This window comes from Pararge aegeria, chromosome 15 (genome assembly GCF_905163445.1).
Source record: "Pararge aegeria chromosome 15, ilParAegt1.1, whole genome shotgun sequence".
NCBI classification, from domain to species: domain Eukaryota; kingdom Metazoa; phylum Arthropoda; class Insecta; order Lepidoptera; family Nymphalidae; genus Pararge; species Pararge aegeria.
The window spans coordinates 17,500,552-17,519,770 of NC_053194.1; the positions used below are offsets into that span (position 1 = coordinate 17,500,552).

Genomic DNA, 19,219 nt, shown 5'->3' on the forward strand with positions numbered 1-19,219 from the left:
AAAGTGTATCCTGTGAAATATCGATAATCAGGCAACATGCGTCTGTGCTTTAAACCAAGTAGCTTCACCTGTGTCATCGATTTGTCGCATATTATTCTCCTGGCGCGACGATCCAGAGTCTAAAGCTTCGAGCTGATACTTAACAGAACCACCCCACAGGTGACCACAGTACTACATGCTAGTTCGGACTTGAACCTGGTACAGAGCGAGGAGCTGTCCTGGTTTGAAGAACCGCCTAACCTTAAGGATGCCTACCAAGTTTTTTAACAGCCGCTTTGGCTTTAGACTCGATGCATTTGGCAATATTGAGATTGGACGAGACGCTGAGCCGAAAATATGGTCGCCAAGGCTCATTTTGCAGTAAATAAACACGACTGCATCTGATGATGATGCACATACTCGTACCGAAAACAGGGCTATAACCGCTTTTTAGCTCTATTCTCTCCCACGATAAGCCCGTAGTAAAGTTATCCTGTCCGTCTAGACCGACGCAAATCCGCCGTTCACGTCTAGACACGTAGACGGATTCCCGTAAGCTCGATTGAACGGCTTTGTGCTAATCAGATTAGATTCAATGAATTGTAAAAGAAAAATCCAATCAGTTGAAAATTAGTCGCTATATTTTTCAAACTTGATAAGGTGGAAACTTACTTTTTTATCGTTTATGTACTAATTCATGATATTATAATACGATTTTTCTATTCGCTAACGTTTTTAATAAACTTTGAACTTATTGAGAGACATTTCAAGACAGACAATCGTATAATAACCTGCTAATCCCCTTCCCCTTATTATTTATTAATCGTAATATAAGGTCAGATTAGTTACACAGTATTTTTAAAGCGTCACCGGTAAAGCTGGACCTTATTAATCCTCTCTTATATAGGGAGAGGTATGTGCCATCAGCCATGCAATGGCACATACCGTATCGGTCCATAATTTAATTAGTGTAAAGGCTCGGTTCGTTCTAATTCATCATCATCATATCAACCCATTTCCGACCCACTACGGGGCACGGTTCTCATCCCACAATAAGAAGGGGTTAAGGCCGTAGTCCAGCACGCTGGTCCAGTGCGGATTGGTGGACTCCACACACCTTTGAGAACATTATGTAGAACTCTGGCATGCAGGTTTGCTCACGATGTTTTCCTTCACCGTTGAAGAAAGTGATATTTTATTTTTTTTAAACGCACATAACTTAGAAAAGTTAGAGGTGTGTGCTGGGATTCGAACCCGCCCCCCCGGAAAGTGAAGACGAAGTCCTACCCAATGGGCCATCACCGTTTCAAAAAAGAAAAGAGAGTATATACAATTAATTATAGTTTATTTAAAATCATTTACATTAGAGTATAAAATATACATATTATTTACAATATCAGCAATATTTGGACTACTAAACTCTTTTACGATTTTAATGTCAGAATCATGGCAATATAAATCTGTCTGTTTGTATGGAACTCCATATGGCCATCCATATGTCAGAACTCTGACATATGGATGGCCATGCAAACTGACGAATTGACAGCTTAAATACCTCTTATACCTGTAAGCTTCCCAAATCAAGGGTCCCAACTTCACAAGTGGGATTTAACAGAATAATGATTGACTTATTACAATAACCATTTTTAATTGAATACAAGTAGAAATAGCTCGTAGGTTTCTTTTTTTAGGAGACAATATCAATTAAAATTAAGTTTAACGGAGAGCTAGCTGAGCTATTGATGTACCGAAGGCTTTATTACCATCGATTAAAACAGTATTATTTTAATAATGTTGATATTTTCTATCTAAAGTAAGCTAAACTAAACTAACCACTAAAATTAGTGGTATCCGTGAATGTGTTATGCGTCTGTCCTCTTAACGTGAATTAAAAGTGGAAATAATTAATCTGTGAATATAAATAGAGATGAAGATATAAAAAAAAATGTGAAAAGACATTTAATTAATTCCAAATCTAACGGTTGTCCTTTGAATTGTTGCAAAGGAAAATCTTACAATTCGCGCTCACTGCGATATCATTTTTCGCAATACTGTAACTTAGGTTTTACATATGTTTTCGTTTTGTATTTTTGTATAGTATATATTTTAAGATTGTTATGTAGTGCGTGTATTGTTTTCCTATTTTAATTAAGTTTTTATTTTGTATTATACGTTAAGTGTTTTTTCTGCCTGGTGCAAATAAATTTAATTTAAAAAAAGCGGTACGGATTAAATACGCACAATTATTTATATACAATCTATACCGATACCTAAATAAAACACAAATTTAAGGAAATTCAAACGCAGTGCGTGCTAGGTGAAATTCCTAAACGGAATTTATATCGCGAGAATAAAAATCATTTTATATAAGCTCTTAGACATATTCTTCTTCTTGCCTGGACCCCAGTTATCTCGGCACAACATGGCTTCTTTTAACTGGAATACTGTAGCCTTAATACAAGATTTTCTCGCTCGCAATCTCGGATTCGTTTAAGAGTATCGAAATCTGTATAGCCAAAGTAAAGTGGACCTTATGACACTCGTTTTAGGGACGCATTTTCTGTACTTCTGATTTTTCCCAAACGTTCTGCCAAAACCTCGAGCTAAAGAATTGTAATGGTATTTAAACTTTAAAACAATGCAAATAAGATCCATTTTACTTCGATGTTACGGTATTTCACACTCGAAAACAACTCTTCGATTGCGAGCGAGCAACCTTATATTAAGGCTACAAACTTTTTACAGCCGGCCGCGTTGCCTGTATGACGCGAAACATCCTTGGGAATCTTAATCTCACACATATACTATACATCACAAATGGAGCTAAAGATCATTCGGAATCTATTTCATCAGCTACTTGCTGCCATTTCGCTACCAAACTTGATACAGAGCTTTTTTTCATGCCGAGGGACGATGACAGTTTTACCTGCAAAGATACAGAATACGTTTAACATTATATATCAGTATGATTCGAACACCCAATCAAATTAATAAGATATGTTTTCTTCGATCAGCTAGTTTTTAGAAACGTCTAAATCGCGTAGTTCGAACTGAAAATTCATTAATTTACGAGGATCTCCTGAGGATGCTCCGGTTTCGGAGCGATACGTGCTGAGCGAAATGTACCCTACATTGCCGAAGATCTGTTTAGTGTGGAGTATAAGGATTGAAGAAATTAATAAATTACACCATACTGATTCAACTGCCTTTCGCGGAGTAATATTTTAATATTTATTTAAGCCTAATTAATTAGCACTTTTGAAACGTCAAGTCAGTCTGTTTGTAGTGACTCTACCACCGGTTCGGAAGGCAGAGTTTGGTCACTAGTTCCGTGTTATTTTTTATCTTTTATTTGAAGATTGAGCCTAGTGAGATTATTAATTTCTCGTTTGGACAAAAAAGCACTGAGGCGATTTGCTTTCTAGTTCCGAATTCGCACCGCAAAAATCTGGAATGCCCTTCCGGCTTCCGTCTTCACAGATACCTATAAAATGGGATTCTTCAAATCTAGTGTGTATAGGCATCTCCAAGGCAAGCGCTCTCCATCTTAGGCCATCATTACTTATTATCGTATGTGATTGCGGTCAAGCGCTAGACTGTACCGTTAAAAAAAAAAACGACGACTTTTAACAGGTGTTTCTTACATGACCTGCGAAATGTTGCTCAGGTAGGCTATCTGCTTCAATTATAACTATAAAAAAAAGGAAATTTCTCGCACAGTACGTTTGTGTTTATAATATTAGTGAGGTTCTGTAATCAACTGGTTACCTTAGATTTCCTCTTCACCTTTTCAACTTTCTCTTTGCAATCTTTTTCTTTAGACACTTCTTTGTGTATATCTTTTTCTCTGGTCGTCTCTTTTTCCCGGACTGTCTCCTTGAGTTTCTCAGGTTTCTCCGATATTTCTGGCGGCGGCGGCGGTGGCGGAACCTCCGGAGAGCTGGGTTCTGTTGGTCCAGACTTTTTCTCCAACGCTGCAATGTCGTTATAGAAGGATAGGAGTTCGTCGCCTATCTCTATCTTTTGCTCTTGCTGAAAAGAAATAGTAACAGATTGTTTTTAAGCAAACGATCGTTGTCAGATTTTTCGATTATCATAAACACAGCTATTCAATTAAGTATATATTGTATATATTTTAAGTAGCAAATCTATATGGTTGAAGTGACTTCGAACTGTTTGTAGCGTAAAGATGCATATACTAAAAATGGACTAGTCTTGACATATTTTTACGAGGAAAAGAACAATTCTTAATAACATCTTTATCAGGCATTATGGCAATATTATTTTTTTTAGTAAAAAAACACATTACTTCGATGTTCATTAACCCATTTACCGGCCAACTACAGGGGACAGATCTCCTCTGACAGCGAGAAGGGGATATTTAAAACGCACATAATTCTAGCTGGGATTCCAACTCGGCCCCGCGAAGCTAGGCACTGGGCCATCACCGGACTTCTATATAAGTGGGGGAAAATTTCTAAATTCACGACTTATACTTAAATCATCACGTTTAACCCCGGACGAATGGAAACACTCCTAGGAAAAGAAGCTCAATAACATAGGACGGGCGGCGCGTACTCACGGTGGCGGGAGGTGCGGGCGGCTGCGGCGCGGGCGGTGCGGGGGGCGCGGGCGGCTCGGGGGGGTCGGTGCCGGGCGGCGGCGGCGTGGCGCGCGACGCCCACCAGCCCGGCGGCGACGGCGGCTCTGACGGCGGCTGCGGCGCCGGCGGCGGCATCGGCGGCAAGGGGGGGTTAGGCTCCTCCTGGGGACATTAAATACCACGGTGCTCATTCTGTACTTTAAATGAGGACTTACGGAAAAAGTTTTTAGCGGGCACATACACATTCTATTTATGGTTGTTCGAATATTGACAATGGAGCGGTCAAACAAGAAACTACGGAACAATCTAAAGAATCTATTAGATAATTTCTAGGTCAGTTCCCAACAGTGAGTCATTCATTCATTCATATAACACGTACGGGTAGGGACTGGACGCACCGTAGGCTCTGTGCCATGGACTTAAATTAGGCAGAGACTGACGAACCTCAGGCTCTGTGCAAGGGGTGTTAATCAGGTAGAGACTGCCGCACTTTAGACTCAGTGCCAGGGGCATCAATTATGCTGGAACTGATGATGCCAAGGACATTAATGAGGCATAGACTAACAAAACTTGGGCTTCGTGACAGGAGCATTAATTAGGCAGAGACTGAGCCACCCTGGGCTCGGTACAAAGGACATTAATTATGCTGAGACTGATGAAACTCAGGCTCGATGCTTAAGGACATTAATTAGGGATAGACTGACGAAACTTGGGCTTGGTGACAGGGGTATTAATTAGGCAGAAAATACCGTACTTAAGACTTGTTACCATATACATTTACTAGGAAGATAATGACGTACCAGAGACATTCATAAGGCAAATAATGGCTTACCTCAGGCTCCGTATCATAGACATTTATGAAGCAGAAACTGTCGTACCTTAGGCTCGGTACCAGGGGCATTCATGACGCAGATAATAACGTACGTCAGGCTCCGTACCAGACACATTAGTAAGGCAGATATTAACGTACCTTAGGCTCCGTACCAGAGACATAAGTAATGTAGATATTGACGTACCTTAGGCTCCGTAACAGGAAAATTAATGAGGCAGATAAGACGTACTTTAGGCTCGGTATCAGAGTTATTATTTAGGTAGATATTGACGTACCTGAGGCTAAGTAAAAGTGAATAATTAGGCAGATAATGACGTACCTTAGGCTCGGTGCCAGGGTGCGGCGGAGTGGTGCATATATCCATATCCGTGTTGGTCACGGCCGGGTACTCGTGCTGCGTGAACCCGTCCGACTCGCGCCGGTAGCAGTAGCGGCCCTCAGACCTACGTACACAGAAACGCAACAGTACAAACATGTGTCGTGGAGTCGGGTATATTATATGCCCGGTAGTTTTAAATCGTCGTAGATGTTTTAAAACTTTATACTACAAGGGGAATCCTGATTTCATTCTAACAATTCTAATTGATGATAAGCAGGTTCATGTTTATTTAACCTTTTCTACGACAGGCTTTGCGTTAAGTCATGTCTTTGTACTAACGTTCTAATTATTTTTGTTTTATTAGTGTTTCCATAAGCGAACCTAACATTCCAGTGTTACTCCTTAGTCGTAATATATAATTCCGACCATACTGGTAATTTGATCAAATCTCAATCTAACCAAAAAAAAAAAAACAAAAAAAATCGAATTATGTGTGTATTTTTTGTGTTGCTTGAATCAAAATATAGCATTACTTTTTCCCAATTGCCGAAACATCATCCTAAAATTTACTTCGTATCCTTCTTGCTGTGTAAAAAACTTTTCTGTCAGTATTTTTAAAAATTAATCAAATCTTTTGTCTTACACCTTGTTAAATCTTTATCCAATTTGCAAAAGACTATGTTTCAAACGAATCCATTGAAGCTCTTCCCATAATGGTAAAACCTATGAAACGAATTCCATGAGAATGAGGGCCGATTGGCCCGGTTGGATTCCCACAACTGGAAAATGTTTGTACGATGAACATGAATGGTTTTCAGTGTCTGGGTGTTTAACTTTATATTATAAGTATTAATGTATATTAATCATAAAAATATTCATCAGTCAGTACCCATAACACTAGCTACGCTTACTTTGGGTGGGGCTAGATGGCGATGTGTGTATTGTCGTGGTATATTTATTTATTATTTAATGACATGACTAAGGATATTTTTTTAAGAATTACAAGTTCTAATTTTTTTATCAAATAAATTTATTTTAAACTATAGCTGGTGGTGCTGCTGCTGTTGGTGATCTGGGTGCCAAGTTAAAAACACTGTCTTTTGAAAGTACCCGAGGTGATCATTTTCAGCTTTTCTTTTGGATTCTTCCCCGAAACCACCACAGTACATTACGAACAAATATTTTTTTTATTAGTTTTAATAGCTTTAACGAGACACGCATAGCAACGATTTTATACATATAAACGATTGCTGAGCTGGATACCTTATGACGCTTCATTATAAATGAAAAGTTCGTTTATTTTAATCTAAAAGTGCTCGTTAGTTTGATAACATATCATTTTGATTAAGCGAGATTTAATTGCGAGTTTTATAACACCCATCAAACAATTTAAAAGCACTGGGCGGTCTTAATATAATAATACACTTATAAAATAAGTAGATGCAAAAGTTCTTCGTAAGCATAGTTTTTGTTTAGAATTTCTGCAATCTTTAGAAATAATGCTGTCCATACTTGAACCCTCTACTTAAATCCAGTTTGTGTCAGCTTCAACGACTTAAATAGAAAATCTTAGGCATGTATCACAGTTTTTTACGTTCGGTCGAATTCGGAACATATGTTATGTTATCGGATGATTTTGACAATATAGAAAAATGTATGTAAAATCAACCACTAAATATATATTTTTTTAAATCAACCGAATTACTAGCAGAGTCGGTCCATTTTGAAATTATCACTCCATTCGACGATCTATTATGCCATTGCCAACCGATTTGTTACCATGATAACCATGGTACTGTTCTAAATCGACCGATCGTAAAAACGACAGAAAACATGATAAGTTACGAAACATTTTCTTTCAAGACGTACAAAGCACACACAAATTAAAGTTGGATCGCCATCTCGCTCAGGCCACCTGAAAAAGATCAAAGCGCAGTTATCAAGAAAAAAATAATTAATTAAATACTGTGTATGGTTTCTTACCAAAGTCTTGGCGCGCTGACATCTCACCTTTTGCATCTATCTTCTATGTGTATATCTTGAGCGGGTACCGGTTGTTTTGCTTTTGTGTTCAGTATTAGTGAAGGTATGTATCAATAACAATCGATCAATTCGTAAAACATTATAAATCTAATATCTCGCTCGACTTTTTTAAGTTTCTCGCTCGACTTTTTTAAGTTTATTGAAGCAAAACATTATATTATACTAGCTGACCCCAGCGCCATCTGTCGGGCTGATTTGTGAATCTAAACCATCCAGGGTGCCACCCAAACGCATACCGAAAAATTCATTCAAATCGGCCCAGCCGTCTAGGAGGAGTTCAGTGATATACACACGCACACAAGAAATATATATATATAAAGATTGTAACTATATTGTTTTATATTTTGATTTAAAAAGGTACAGTTGTTAGTATTCACAATAAACTTTTTAATTAATGTAGCTACATACTAAAGCTGACACCCAGTTTGCTTTGCATGCACTGTCCTGTCAGCCAATATTGGAACTGCTTTAGATCATACGTTTGGAGATATATCTAACCTCAAACATTATTTCTATAGACTTTATTAAGGAGAACTTTTCTAAGTTTTTGTTTCGCTTCTCGAACTGGCATTCCTTAAAAATAAAAGGCATAATAATATTCCAATAGTCAGTGCCATTATTATTATTTTTATGATGATGTACCTAAATATATTCAAATAGCGACTACTACAGACTAAACTAAACCACCCTTCACTCAAGCTTTCTCATCGAGCTTTTATCTAAGTACAAAGTCAGCTTTAGATTTAAAACTAAGGTTGTTTTGCAGAACGTAAGCAATTTGTATTTTTAATATTGTTCTAAATTTGTACGTTGATAAAAATATACATATTGTCAACTTGGCTTTAGAATTATCTGGACAAATAAGCGATTTAAATACATCTGGGTATTTTTGTAACAAAGAAACTCTGTGCTTATGTATACGATTTTATTAACTTTACAACTAAATCAGGTACCAAATATCACAGTTGTTTTAGTAAATTGAAATTATTTGTACAAGAAATATTATTTCTTAAAATATGTTTTTAAAAAAGGCGACTAGAATACAGTGAACGTACACTAAACTAAATTGACAATTTCCAGAAACTATTGTGGCTAGGCGTAAACTGAGTTTCTGCATAGAACAAAAAAAAACACATGAACGTATGCCGGAACGCAGACACACGCATTTGAAAGTCAGACGCGTCACACAGAAATATGTTTGAACTGCAGAGACCATCTATACAAATAATATAAATCCGAGACTGTATGTTTGTGAGTTACCTATGTTTGGCTCAGTCACTGCACCGATCGTGGGCACATATCATCCTGGCGATAGGCAACGGATACTTTTTATCCCGGACAAGAACCAGGGTAACGTTCCAGAGAATATATGAACTGCTGCTGTACTGATCTTGGTACAATTTTGCATAGACATATATACATCAAAAAAATAATACAACTATTTCATAAAAAAACTTTCGACGCCAATTCTTGTTATCGCGAGAAAATAAAAGAAATACTAAAGAGCACTGTGGTTAATCCTAACCAAGAGATAAACTAATCGATCACACGTGATGACACGTGACATGCAAATAAGTTTCAATTACTAATTACGAGATCGCACGACCGGTCAATCAACCCAGTCATCGCTCACAAAGGAAACCACTAATTTATAAGTTAATCGGTTTCGTTCGGTGATACTAAAACCGTTCTCACAATATGTTAATTTAATAAAGAGCATATATATCGGATGAAACCGCTATGACTTTTTTTGGTCACTGCGGATTTGTAGATTTCATACGCCTTTGAGAACGTTACGTACTCTTAGGAATGCAGGTTTCCACGCGATGTTTTCCGTCTCTGAGAAATTAGGGGGGGGGCGCGTCCCCCCTGCATCAAAGCTTTTACCACCAGGGTACGGACTGCTTAACCTGTAGTACCTGTACATATAAAACACAGTCCAAAATACTATAGGTGCCAGCAGTAAAATGGTCGGTTTGTTTACGGGATACACACTAGGCAACGTCTCAAATGCATGCGTCAAAATTCGCTCTGCTAAGGAACTACTTGGCTTTAATCTCAGCATACGCTTAGCCTCAGTCTTATTAATAGTGAGTGTTTTGATTCTTAAGAATAAAAAAAACTTACACTCACAGAAGCTTTCAATACAAAAACAGCAATGAAAATTAAATTGCAAAGATTAGCAGAAAAGGCGATAAAGAGTAAAGACTCGCGACTTTAGAGGGTTCTTTATAAATTCACTTATTTACAAAACTTATTTTGCGGACTCTCGCGTACTTCACTTTATGATATTAACCGTAATATAAGATTGTCTCATAATAATTCCACACGGTATTAGGAATTAGTGGATTTTGATCACTTCACTTGTGCGTGTGCAGACGGTCATTTTCCGGCGTTGTTTTTATATTATGCACCTATTCAACAAGTAGAGAAAAATACAGAATATTTTGATTACGAAAATGTTCTTTAATATTTACCCTCTGTCTGATGACAGTTGAAATATTAGAATATAATTAATACTTTTTTAGCGAAGCATGTTAACTGAGACACGGACCTAACTCACAATAAATAAACATGGCAACAGCGTCTTGAAGCGAATTTTACTGTAAAGCCAAGATGGTGATTGTACACGGCGCATGTAACTAAGGCCCATATAAAAGGAAACCATCAAACTAAGAACTGGTTATCAAGTTCAATCTTAAGCATAGATACAAACTTGAACACCTGTTCTTAGCCTTAGACTACCTTGAGATTTGTCTCTAGACATCGTTGCCACGGGCGTGTATTGTTTAAAATTAAATTAGTTTTTACATACAATACGTTAAAAATTCGCCCTGTCGAGTGTCCCAGGTAACTTTTATGCATGTTATATATATATTTAGACCACCTTCTGTGAAATTACGATTGGATTTTTGAGGTTGAATGCGCGAATGAAAGTTTACAGGTTTAACATCAGATGCGGAACCCAAAAAATGTTTCTTTCGAATGCACTTGTTTTTTCCTTTTCTTTAATACGGTCTAAATCCGAGATAACCACTTGATTGTTCTCCATTTCAAAATGTCAGCCGAAAGTCATCATTCACGTCACAGTTATTAGATTGCGCTCGCCACACCGACGCTCACGAAAACAAACAATTATATTGAGGGCCGATTCACCAAACACCAAATAATCTTTAACTGAGAATTTAATTTAACGTATTCAATGAGTTGCATAAATAATAATTTAAAATTATTCGTCTGTTGTAGATTTAGTTGTGTAACGTTTAGTGAAATAGTGACCGATTTTGAGTGACTGTAATAAATGTAAAAAATTCCCCCCAAAACATTTGGATTCAAAATGGCGGTAAACCAGCTTTTTTAAATTGTTATTTTTTATTGCCACAGGCATATTTTAAAGTATTTTTAGGCTATTTTTACACCTTAAACAGAATTTTACAAAGTTTTAGAACGTTTTTAGTTATAACCGATTTTTAGTAAAACAGTACAGATTTTAACTAGATAATAAGGATTTTTATAGGACTGATCTCTAGTACAGACTCATAGACGTCTAAATTGGTTAACTAAAAGAAGTAAAATAAATGTCACCGTTTTTGTTTCCAAGGAAATAATTTATACATGTGCACTATTTAAATATTATTTTTTCTATTTTTGCGAACTTATTCAATCTCAATTGCAAATAGTTTTATAAACAGTATCAATAATTTCAGTAAAAATAATACCTACCTATAATACTAGGTGACTCCGTTTGAACACGTTTTTTTATCGGTCCATATTCTCTCAGAATGAGTGAAGCCTATTCTAACGGACAAAACTAAGAAGAAAATGCTTGTATGTTCTTTAAATTGGTTATAATAAAACATAATAATATTATTTAAGTACGAATACTGCATAGTTTTGTGGATACAGCCAGTTCCACAGTGTCACTTTATTCACTTTAATAATGAAAATGGGTTGAGTAATGAAAATTTGAAAAACTGTCATTTTCGTAAAACAAAAAATTTAAACAATCCTTGTGAGCCAAAAATTGGTTTAAGCACTGACATGTACAGGTTAACTATATGTCTATGTGTATAATATGATGAAGATTATTTTGCTTTTATTAATATTGAAAAATTTAATTAGTGTTTTCTTCAACAAACAATTTTTTTAATCAATACAATTTTTTTTTTACCAAGAACGATTTTTAAACCTTGATTGATTTTTTTTAAACCAAAACCGATTTTTTTTAATCCTAGACCGAATTTTTTTAAACCTAGGTCGATTTTTTAAACCTAGACCGATATTTAAAACCAAGACCGATTTTTTTTAACCAGGACCTATTGTTTAACAAAGACTTAATATGATGAAGATGATTTTGCTTTTATTAATATTGAACAATTTAATTAGTGTTTTCTTCAACAAACAAATTTTTAATGAATACAGATTTTTTTATCCAAGAACGATTTTTTAAACCTTGATTAATTTTTTTTAATCCTAGACCGATTTTTTTTAAACTAAAGCCGATTTTTTAAACCTAGACCAATATTTTAAACATAGACCGATTTTTTAACCACGACCGATTTTTTAAACCAAGACCGATTTTGTTTTAATCGCGACCGATTTTTTTTTGATTCAATATCTGTTTTCCGAACAAGCTGTAGGCGCGGCGCGCGTGTTGGTCGGGCGCTAGCGCCGGTGCGGGCGCGGCGGGGCGGCGCGCGCGGGGCGTACCTCTGGAAGACGCAGAGCCAGCCGGGCGGCGCGGCGGCCGCCTCGTGCTGCCGCAGCGCCGCGTCCGCCGAGCGCGCCCAGCGCCGCCAGTAGCCGGCCGCCAGCGCGCCGCTGCGGAACGCGTGGCACAGCGTCTGCGGGACCACGCCGGCACTCAGCCACAGAGGAAAAACGGAACAGCCGAAGCTTCATACAAGCGCGCTACCATAGGTACACTACTACCAGCTTGAGGCGCGTGTGTCCGTGAGCACGGGCGCTGCGTCGCGTACGGAGAGCGATCGGTTTATACCGACTCGGCCTGTGCTCAAGCTCAGGGGCTGCAGTACACGTCGTGCGTCGTGTTTTCATTTAATTTTATAATATATAAATAAATAATAAATATACTACGACAATACACACATCACCATCTAGCCCCAATGTAAGCGTAGCTTGTGTTATGGGTAATATAATACATATAAATACTTATAATATACAGATAAATACCCAGACACTGAAAAACAATCATTTTCCAGCTGTGGGAATCGAACCCACGGCCTTGGACTCAGAAAGCAGGGTCGCTGCCTACTGCACCAATCGGCCGTCAATTTTATGAATCCCTACTTATATTATAAATGTCAATGTAAGTTTGTTACGCTTTCACGCAAAAACTACTAAACCGATCCTCATGAAACTTTGTACACATATTCTTGGAAGTGTTAGAAGTAATATAGGATACTTTTTATCCCGACATTAAGCTCGGTTCTTTTGGGAGAGGAGATGAAAGTGTTTGACGATTTTACACCATAACTCCGGCTATTATTTATTAAATTGTATCCTCCTGTGCCAACCCTACTAAAATAGGTATCAATTTTGCTCGCTTCTTAGAAGCTTTGACTCTGTTCCGTTTCGTTAGGTATTCCCCCAATCGGTTTCAACGTAGCATCGTATTGGAACGCTAAATCACTAAAGTCTTTTTCGGTAAGGTGGTAAGGACCATGGCCGAAGCCTCCCCAGACTAGAACGTTAGTATAGAAGTTTCATACGCTATCAAAAAATCATTTGTATAAATATAATGTTTACCTGCATTTGTATGGTCATCTCCTGAACTGGAGACAGCGCGCAAGATTGATTCAAGAACTTCAGCTTCGCTTCGAGCAGATCTGTCAAATCGTCCAAATCATCGTCTTTCTTTTCTTCATTTAGAGTCTCACCCTTTGTAAAAGTTAAGCCATTTCCGTATTTTATAGTGCTAGGTCTTTTACTACCTTTATCCTCTTCATCTCCCTTTGTAAACCCTAAACCAGTCCTTTCACTTGAAAACCCTTCAATGAACTGAGAATATTTCGTAGTATACGACGGTAGTTCAACTTTCTCTACTTTTTTACGTTCCGGTAAAACTGAAATTCTCAATTTCTTTTTACTTATATTTTCCTTCAGTTCTTTTGCATCCATTAAATAAAAGTTTTCTTTTTTTGCTACAATTTCTTTTTCTACTACCGCTGGTACGGGTGGAGTTTCCGGCCTTGAATTTGGTTTAACATCACCTATATTTGCAGCACTCGGAAATAGACTACTAACTTTTTCTGATCCATTAACAGCGCTTGAAAATAAAGCTTTTAATTCTTCTAAAGGTGGTGTTCTACTATCACTACTTCTTGGTGAGACATTACCACTGTTGGTGTTAGATATAGCCTTTTCTTTAGATTTGACTTTTGGCAGCTCACTCTTCTCAATTTCCTCTAGCAAATCGTCAATATCAACATTTGCATCCTTTGCATCGGCTTGAGGCGACGCGGTACTTGATAACGATTCATCTTTTATAATCTGTTGTAATTCAGAAGGTAGTTCACCACCAAGTTTTTCTAATAGTTTAGCTTTATCTTTTAATCTCTTCAACAGTTCTTTTTCCTCTTGACTATCATCGTCTTGCAAAATGTCTTGATCTTTTATATCCTGTATTATTAGAGAGTTATTTTGTATATTATTTTCAATATTAATATCATTTTAAGATCAATTTAAGATTTTGATGATTTCATTGTGTACACTGACGCACATCAATACCGCTACAAGATTTCAATTTAAATACCGTACTGAAGAGCTTTATTACACACCAAGGTAGCATTACACCAAGGTAGTTATAGACACTCTATAAAGAGTGAACTTTTAGTGGTGGATTGTGTTAGGTGCTGCTGGTGTTATTTGACAAACCATGCTAGTTGTTGCATGCCATTGAGGCAGAAAAATAATTGATTTTATAATAAGACAACTGAACTTAGACAAACAACCTTGAAATCCACATTAACATGTTATTTTATAGTAACATGCTCAATATTAAAGAGTTACAAACCAATAAATTGTTTTTTTAAATGTTCAGGTTGCACGTTGGTTTGTTTCACAATATATTAGCAACACCATCCGGTCCAAAGATAATTGATTAGACTATATAGGGCTGATATTCAGTTATGCAATTAACAAAAATGTATTGGAATGATGTGCAGCTTAAATCAGTGACAAACAAAGCACCTCAGATTGAAAACTTTAACCATCACAGTGCTTGATAACATATCCAATGTAATTGAAAACCCCTTCTGGTATTGCTAGGTCTTGTGGCATATTTTCTTAAACCAGAAAACATGACAAGAGAGCATAAACAATACCATAAACCCAAGTGTAATAAAAAAACTTGATTATTACAAATGGCCAGACTCTCACCTAAACTGAACTGCTATTTTTTAAGCAAATATCAGTGAGTTTTCTCATCATTGGTGCTACTTTTGTTAAATCAGAGTAAATACAAAAAATGGTTCAAAATTAAATCTAACAATAAGATAAAAATTTCATAAACATGTAAATATAAATACCTCATCAACAGCAACATCTGAGTTTTCTGCTTTAACCTGTTCAGCTACCGGCGATTCAGGTTTTTGCTCAACCAAAAGTTCAGGTGGTAATTCTGGGCCAATTGGTACTGTATAGTCTTGGTTCGGTGGTAGAGGAGGTCCATATTCCAAAACGGGTTTTGTTTTTTGCTTCTTTTGAGGGTGATTTGGCAGTTTAATTGGTGGTTTTGGTGGAGGTGGGGTTTTGGATGGTGTTTTTATAGATTCATCATTTGAATCTGAGTCTGAATTGTTGTGGTAGGAGGTGATTAATTCGATTTTTCTGCAAATAAATTGATGATAACTTAAATGTAAGCTGTATAAAAAATTTAATTAAGATGTCCTGATAACCAGTGGCGTGCAAAGAAGGTATGCAAAGGGTATGCAGGTGATATAAAATGAAGAAAACCTCCAGTACAAGTTATAAAAAACTTAAGAATATGCTTTGTGAGAGTTACAAAAAGCCTACCCATAAGTATTTATAACTTATATTGGAGATTTTGTTCATTTTATATTATCTGCATACCCTGTGCATACCATCTATGCACGCCACTGCTAATAACTACAATAATTAAAATTAAATATGATTTTATTTTTCCTTTTATATATTTACAGTTGCTTCTTTTATATGTATTTTTCCCCTATTACCTCTAAAATCAATATATCTTGACTGAGAACACTAGATAGACGATAGGCAGACAATATCACTTTACCAGATTATATTAGTAGGACAATATGTGAGTATACACTTTTACAACATGATTCCTAAGAAAATACTTGACCTACCAATGCATACATTTAAAAAATGTGTAAAAACGCATCTAGTACAGCAAGGTTACTATACATTTGATGAATTCCTCAATGACAAGGTAGATTGGAAGCAGCCAGCCTCGCTCTCATCTCCCGCAAGATAGAAAAATGATTGTAAATGTTGATGTTGGAAAAGAGCAACTACTGAGTTTCTTGTCTTCTCTTCTCGGTAGAATCTGCTTTCCGAACCGGTGGTAGAGTCACTACAAACATACATACTTGACGTTCCAAAAGTGACTATAAAGTAGGCCTACTTGAAATAAATGAATTTGAATGTAAGTTTATTTGTTACGCTAAAAAAACTAATCTTTAGAGTTGGGTGATTTATCGTTATCAAAGTTAATGCAAACTTCGATAACCATAAATCATCATCATTTATTACTTACTCATCTTCTTCATCACTAACAGGCCTCTTCTTACTATTCTTGACAAGTTTATCCTTTAAAGAAGACTTGTTTTGTTGCTTGGTAGCTGACTTTGTGACTGGAGTGTTTGCTATTGCTTTGATTGGTGTATTTTGTTTCTCAGCAAGAGCCTGTTGGTATAACTGCCATTCTTCTGCCGTCACCTCAGCTGAGCCTATAAAAAAATTGTTTCACTGTCATCATTGTCAACCTATTAACTCCCACTGCTGGACATAAATGTCCTTTCTCATTACAAAGACGGGTTTGGATAGGCATAGACCCAAAAATCTGGCTGGCTTGTTAACACATATTAGTGAGACAACTCCGGTATATAGGGATAGACGCAACTAATTAAAGTAACCAAAAAATCCAATAGTCTAAAATAGTTCAGGTTTAAACTTCAACCACTTGACTGCCAGATGATTTTTAGATGGATTTTGAAGGTGATTCCCTTTTTATGGCAGAGTGAAATATTAAGATTAAATACTAAACTTTTTAATATTTATTATTTATCTTGGCAGTGCTACATTACAAATATATTATGTGAAGTGACCATACTGCTACTTTTTCTATTTCTACTTCTTTTTTATGAATAGTCAAAATTTACCTGAAGTGTATAAATGTTGCTGTGCTAACTTTAGAGCTAGCAAATATTCCGGCGGAGCTTCCCAGGTCACTGCATTAGTTTGCTGATTCCAGTAATAAGTGAAACCACTATTTTCATCATAGCAGGCTGACCAAGCTATGAACAGAACATATTTAGTAAATATTATTTACAAATCAAGAAACAAAAATTAATTGAGCTATGAATGGAGTATTAGCAGGAATTTTTTCACATCCTCACTAACTCTAAATAATCTAATCCTGACTGAATTTTATGATTAGGTATGGTATAGTGATTGGGGTGCGTAGGAGGTGTGCTGTATACATGGCCAAGACCGCGCAGATTTTCTGACTTTATATATTAGCTATATATTAATATGTGAAGCAAAAACTTTGTACCCCTTTTACGAACATTACACGGGTGGAGGGGTATTTCCCACACTTATTGTTTATATATAGGAGTGCTCATAGTTTTTAAATCAATTATGCATAAAACATTTATTAAATCAATAAAACACTTTACTCAGATGTATTTCAAATATACACGCATATATATTTCCATATCCTATTTACTTATAGTAAATAGTATATGGAAATGGTAGTAAATCAATATTATCATCATCGTTGCTGGCCCACTACAGGACACAGGTCTCCTGGCAGCATGAGGAAAGTTTAGCCCATTTTCAAACATGCTGGCTGCAAGTGGTTAAGCCAAATTAAGTACTAACCTAAACTCTTCACAGATTGTTATCTGTTAATTTTAGTTAATTCAAACTAGGTACATAATTCTGTTCATTGTTTTATTAGACTAAAATAAAGAAATTTTTTTGGAGTATACATTTCTATGCAACTAAACTAGCGGTTTTTATTTAAGTATCAAATCAAAACCTTAACTTTGTCACATATAAACGAGTAACATTAATTACAAAGGAGATAGAACTTTAATACTTACGACAATGTTGTATCGGCGCAGGGTGTATACCGGCATTAGCAGCTGTGAGTTGGCTGGCTTCATACACCGGCTCCATAGTTATGCTACTTTGTGCACGTTTTGAAGCCCCATCGTCAGATTCCTCGTCAGAATCGCCGTAACTTGCTATGAGCCCTAACGGATTCCCTTTACTCATGTTGCATTAGGCAAAGACTAAGAATATTGAGACCAATACAAATTAAGTACAAAAATTACTCGGAATTGCGAAAATATTTTAGTTTCTTAGCCATGTCGCTTCGCGAAAAGGTATTTTTTTACTTTGTGATCTGTCACCTGTCAGCTGTCACTTCTGTTAGTAATTCTGCCACAGATTATCATGATTCTTTTTCTACTCTAATTTCTGACCATAACAACATTGACACAAAAGATTAGAAACGAAGTTTGGTGATAAATTTCAGGATCTGATATTTAAATCATTTGTATTTCTGGTGGGAGCTGTAAAATACCAAATTTTATTTTGTTTCATATTATTTTTACTTTTTTTATTTTCTTTCTAGGTTTCAATTCGATCGTATTGTGTTCGTACGACTTTTATTTTCTTATTATATTTTCCCGTTTTTATGATAATAATATATGCGTAATTCGTATTGGATACAAGCAGGCGTTACTTTGCGGAAATCCATGATGTATTATGAAAATTAAGCTTAATTTGCTATACTCCGCGAAAAGCAGGAGAATCTGTACTTATGGTTTAATTTATAATTTCTTCAATCTTTATGCTCCACACCAAACAGATCTTCGGCAATTTACCTCTACGCACGTTTCGCTCCGAAACCGGAGCATCCTCAGGAGATGTTGACTTTGCAATGAAAAATTGTGACTTAACAATTATTCATTGTTAAGTCAAGACATTGTGGAAGATCTGTTTGGTGTGGAGTAAAGTAGATTTTCAAGAAAATGCCTGAAGTGAAGAATTGTTATAAAGTGACTTTTTGGATTATAATAGCGTAAAAAAATAAAAGGCAACCTTTATTTTGAACGTTTAATTGTAAAACTTAATAAAATTAAATTAGGGAGGCATGTAGGTAAACATAATAAGAATAACTAAAAATGTATACAATATAGAT

The 19,219-nt window shown here is 36.3% G+C and overlaps 1 protein-coding gene across 1 annotated transcript; it reads right to left on the reverse strand.

Moving 5' to 3' along the window:
• Window positions 1–2,036: 2,036 nt before the first annotated feature.
• Window positions 2,037–18,408, reverse strand: LOC120630156 (formin-binding protein 4-like). The gene is made up of 10 exons (XM_039899307.1): window positions 18,114–18,408; window positions 17,166–17,300; window positions 16,541–16,733; window positions 15,327–15,627; window positions 13,546–14,418; window positions 12,487–12,620; window positions 5,734–5,857; window positions 4,562–4,744; window positions 3,748–4,011; window positions 2,037–2,905 (listed from the first exon to the last, which is right to left on the reverse strand). Exons 1-10 carry the CDS (start codon window positions 18,286–18,288, stop codon window positions 2,810–2,812), a joined length of 2,478 nt encoding a protein of 825 aa, XP_039755241.1. The 5' UTR covers window positions 18,289–18,408; the 3' UTR covers window positions 2,037–2,809.
• Window positions 18,409–19,219: the final 811 nt, after the last annotated feature.

Bases quoted from the DNA above. Each gene is read 5' to 3' on its own strand.
- LOC120630156 (XM_039899307.1), bottom strand. From the start codon at position 18,288: ATGAGTAAAGGGAATCCGTTAGGGCTCATAGCAAGTTACGGCGATTCT. The intron at 17,301-18,113 runs GTAAGTATTAAA...TTCTGTTCATAG, and splicing joins TGCGCCGATACAACATTGTC to CTTGGTCAGCCTGCTATGAT. The intron at 16,734-17,165 runs GTAAATTTTGAC...ATTTTTTTATAG, and splicing joins GCAACATTTATACACTTCAG to GCTCAGCTGAGGTGACGGCA.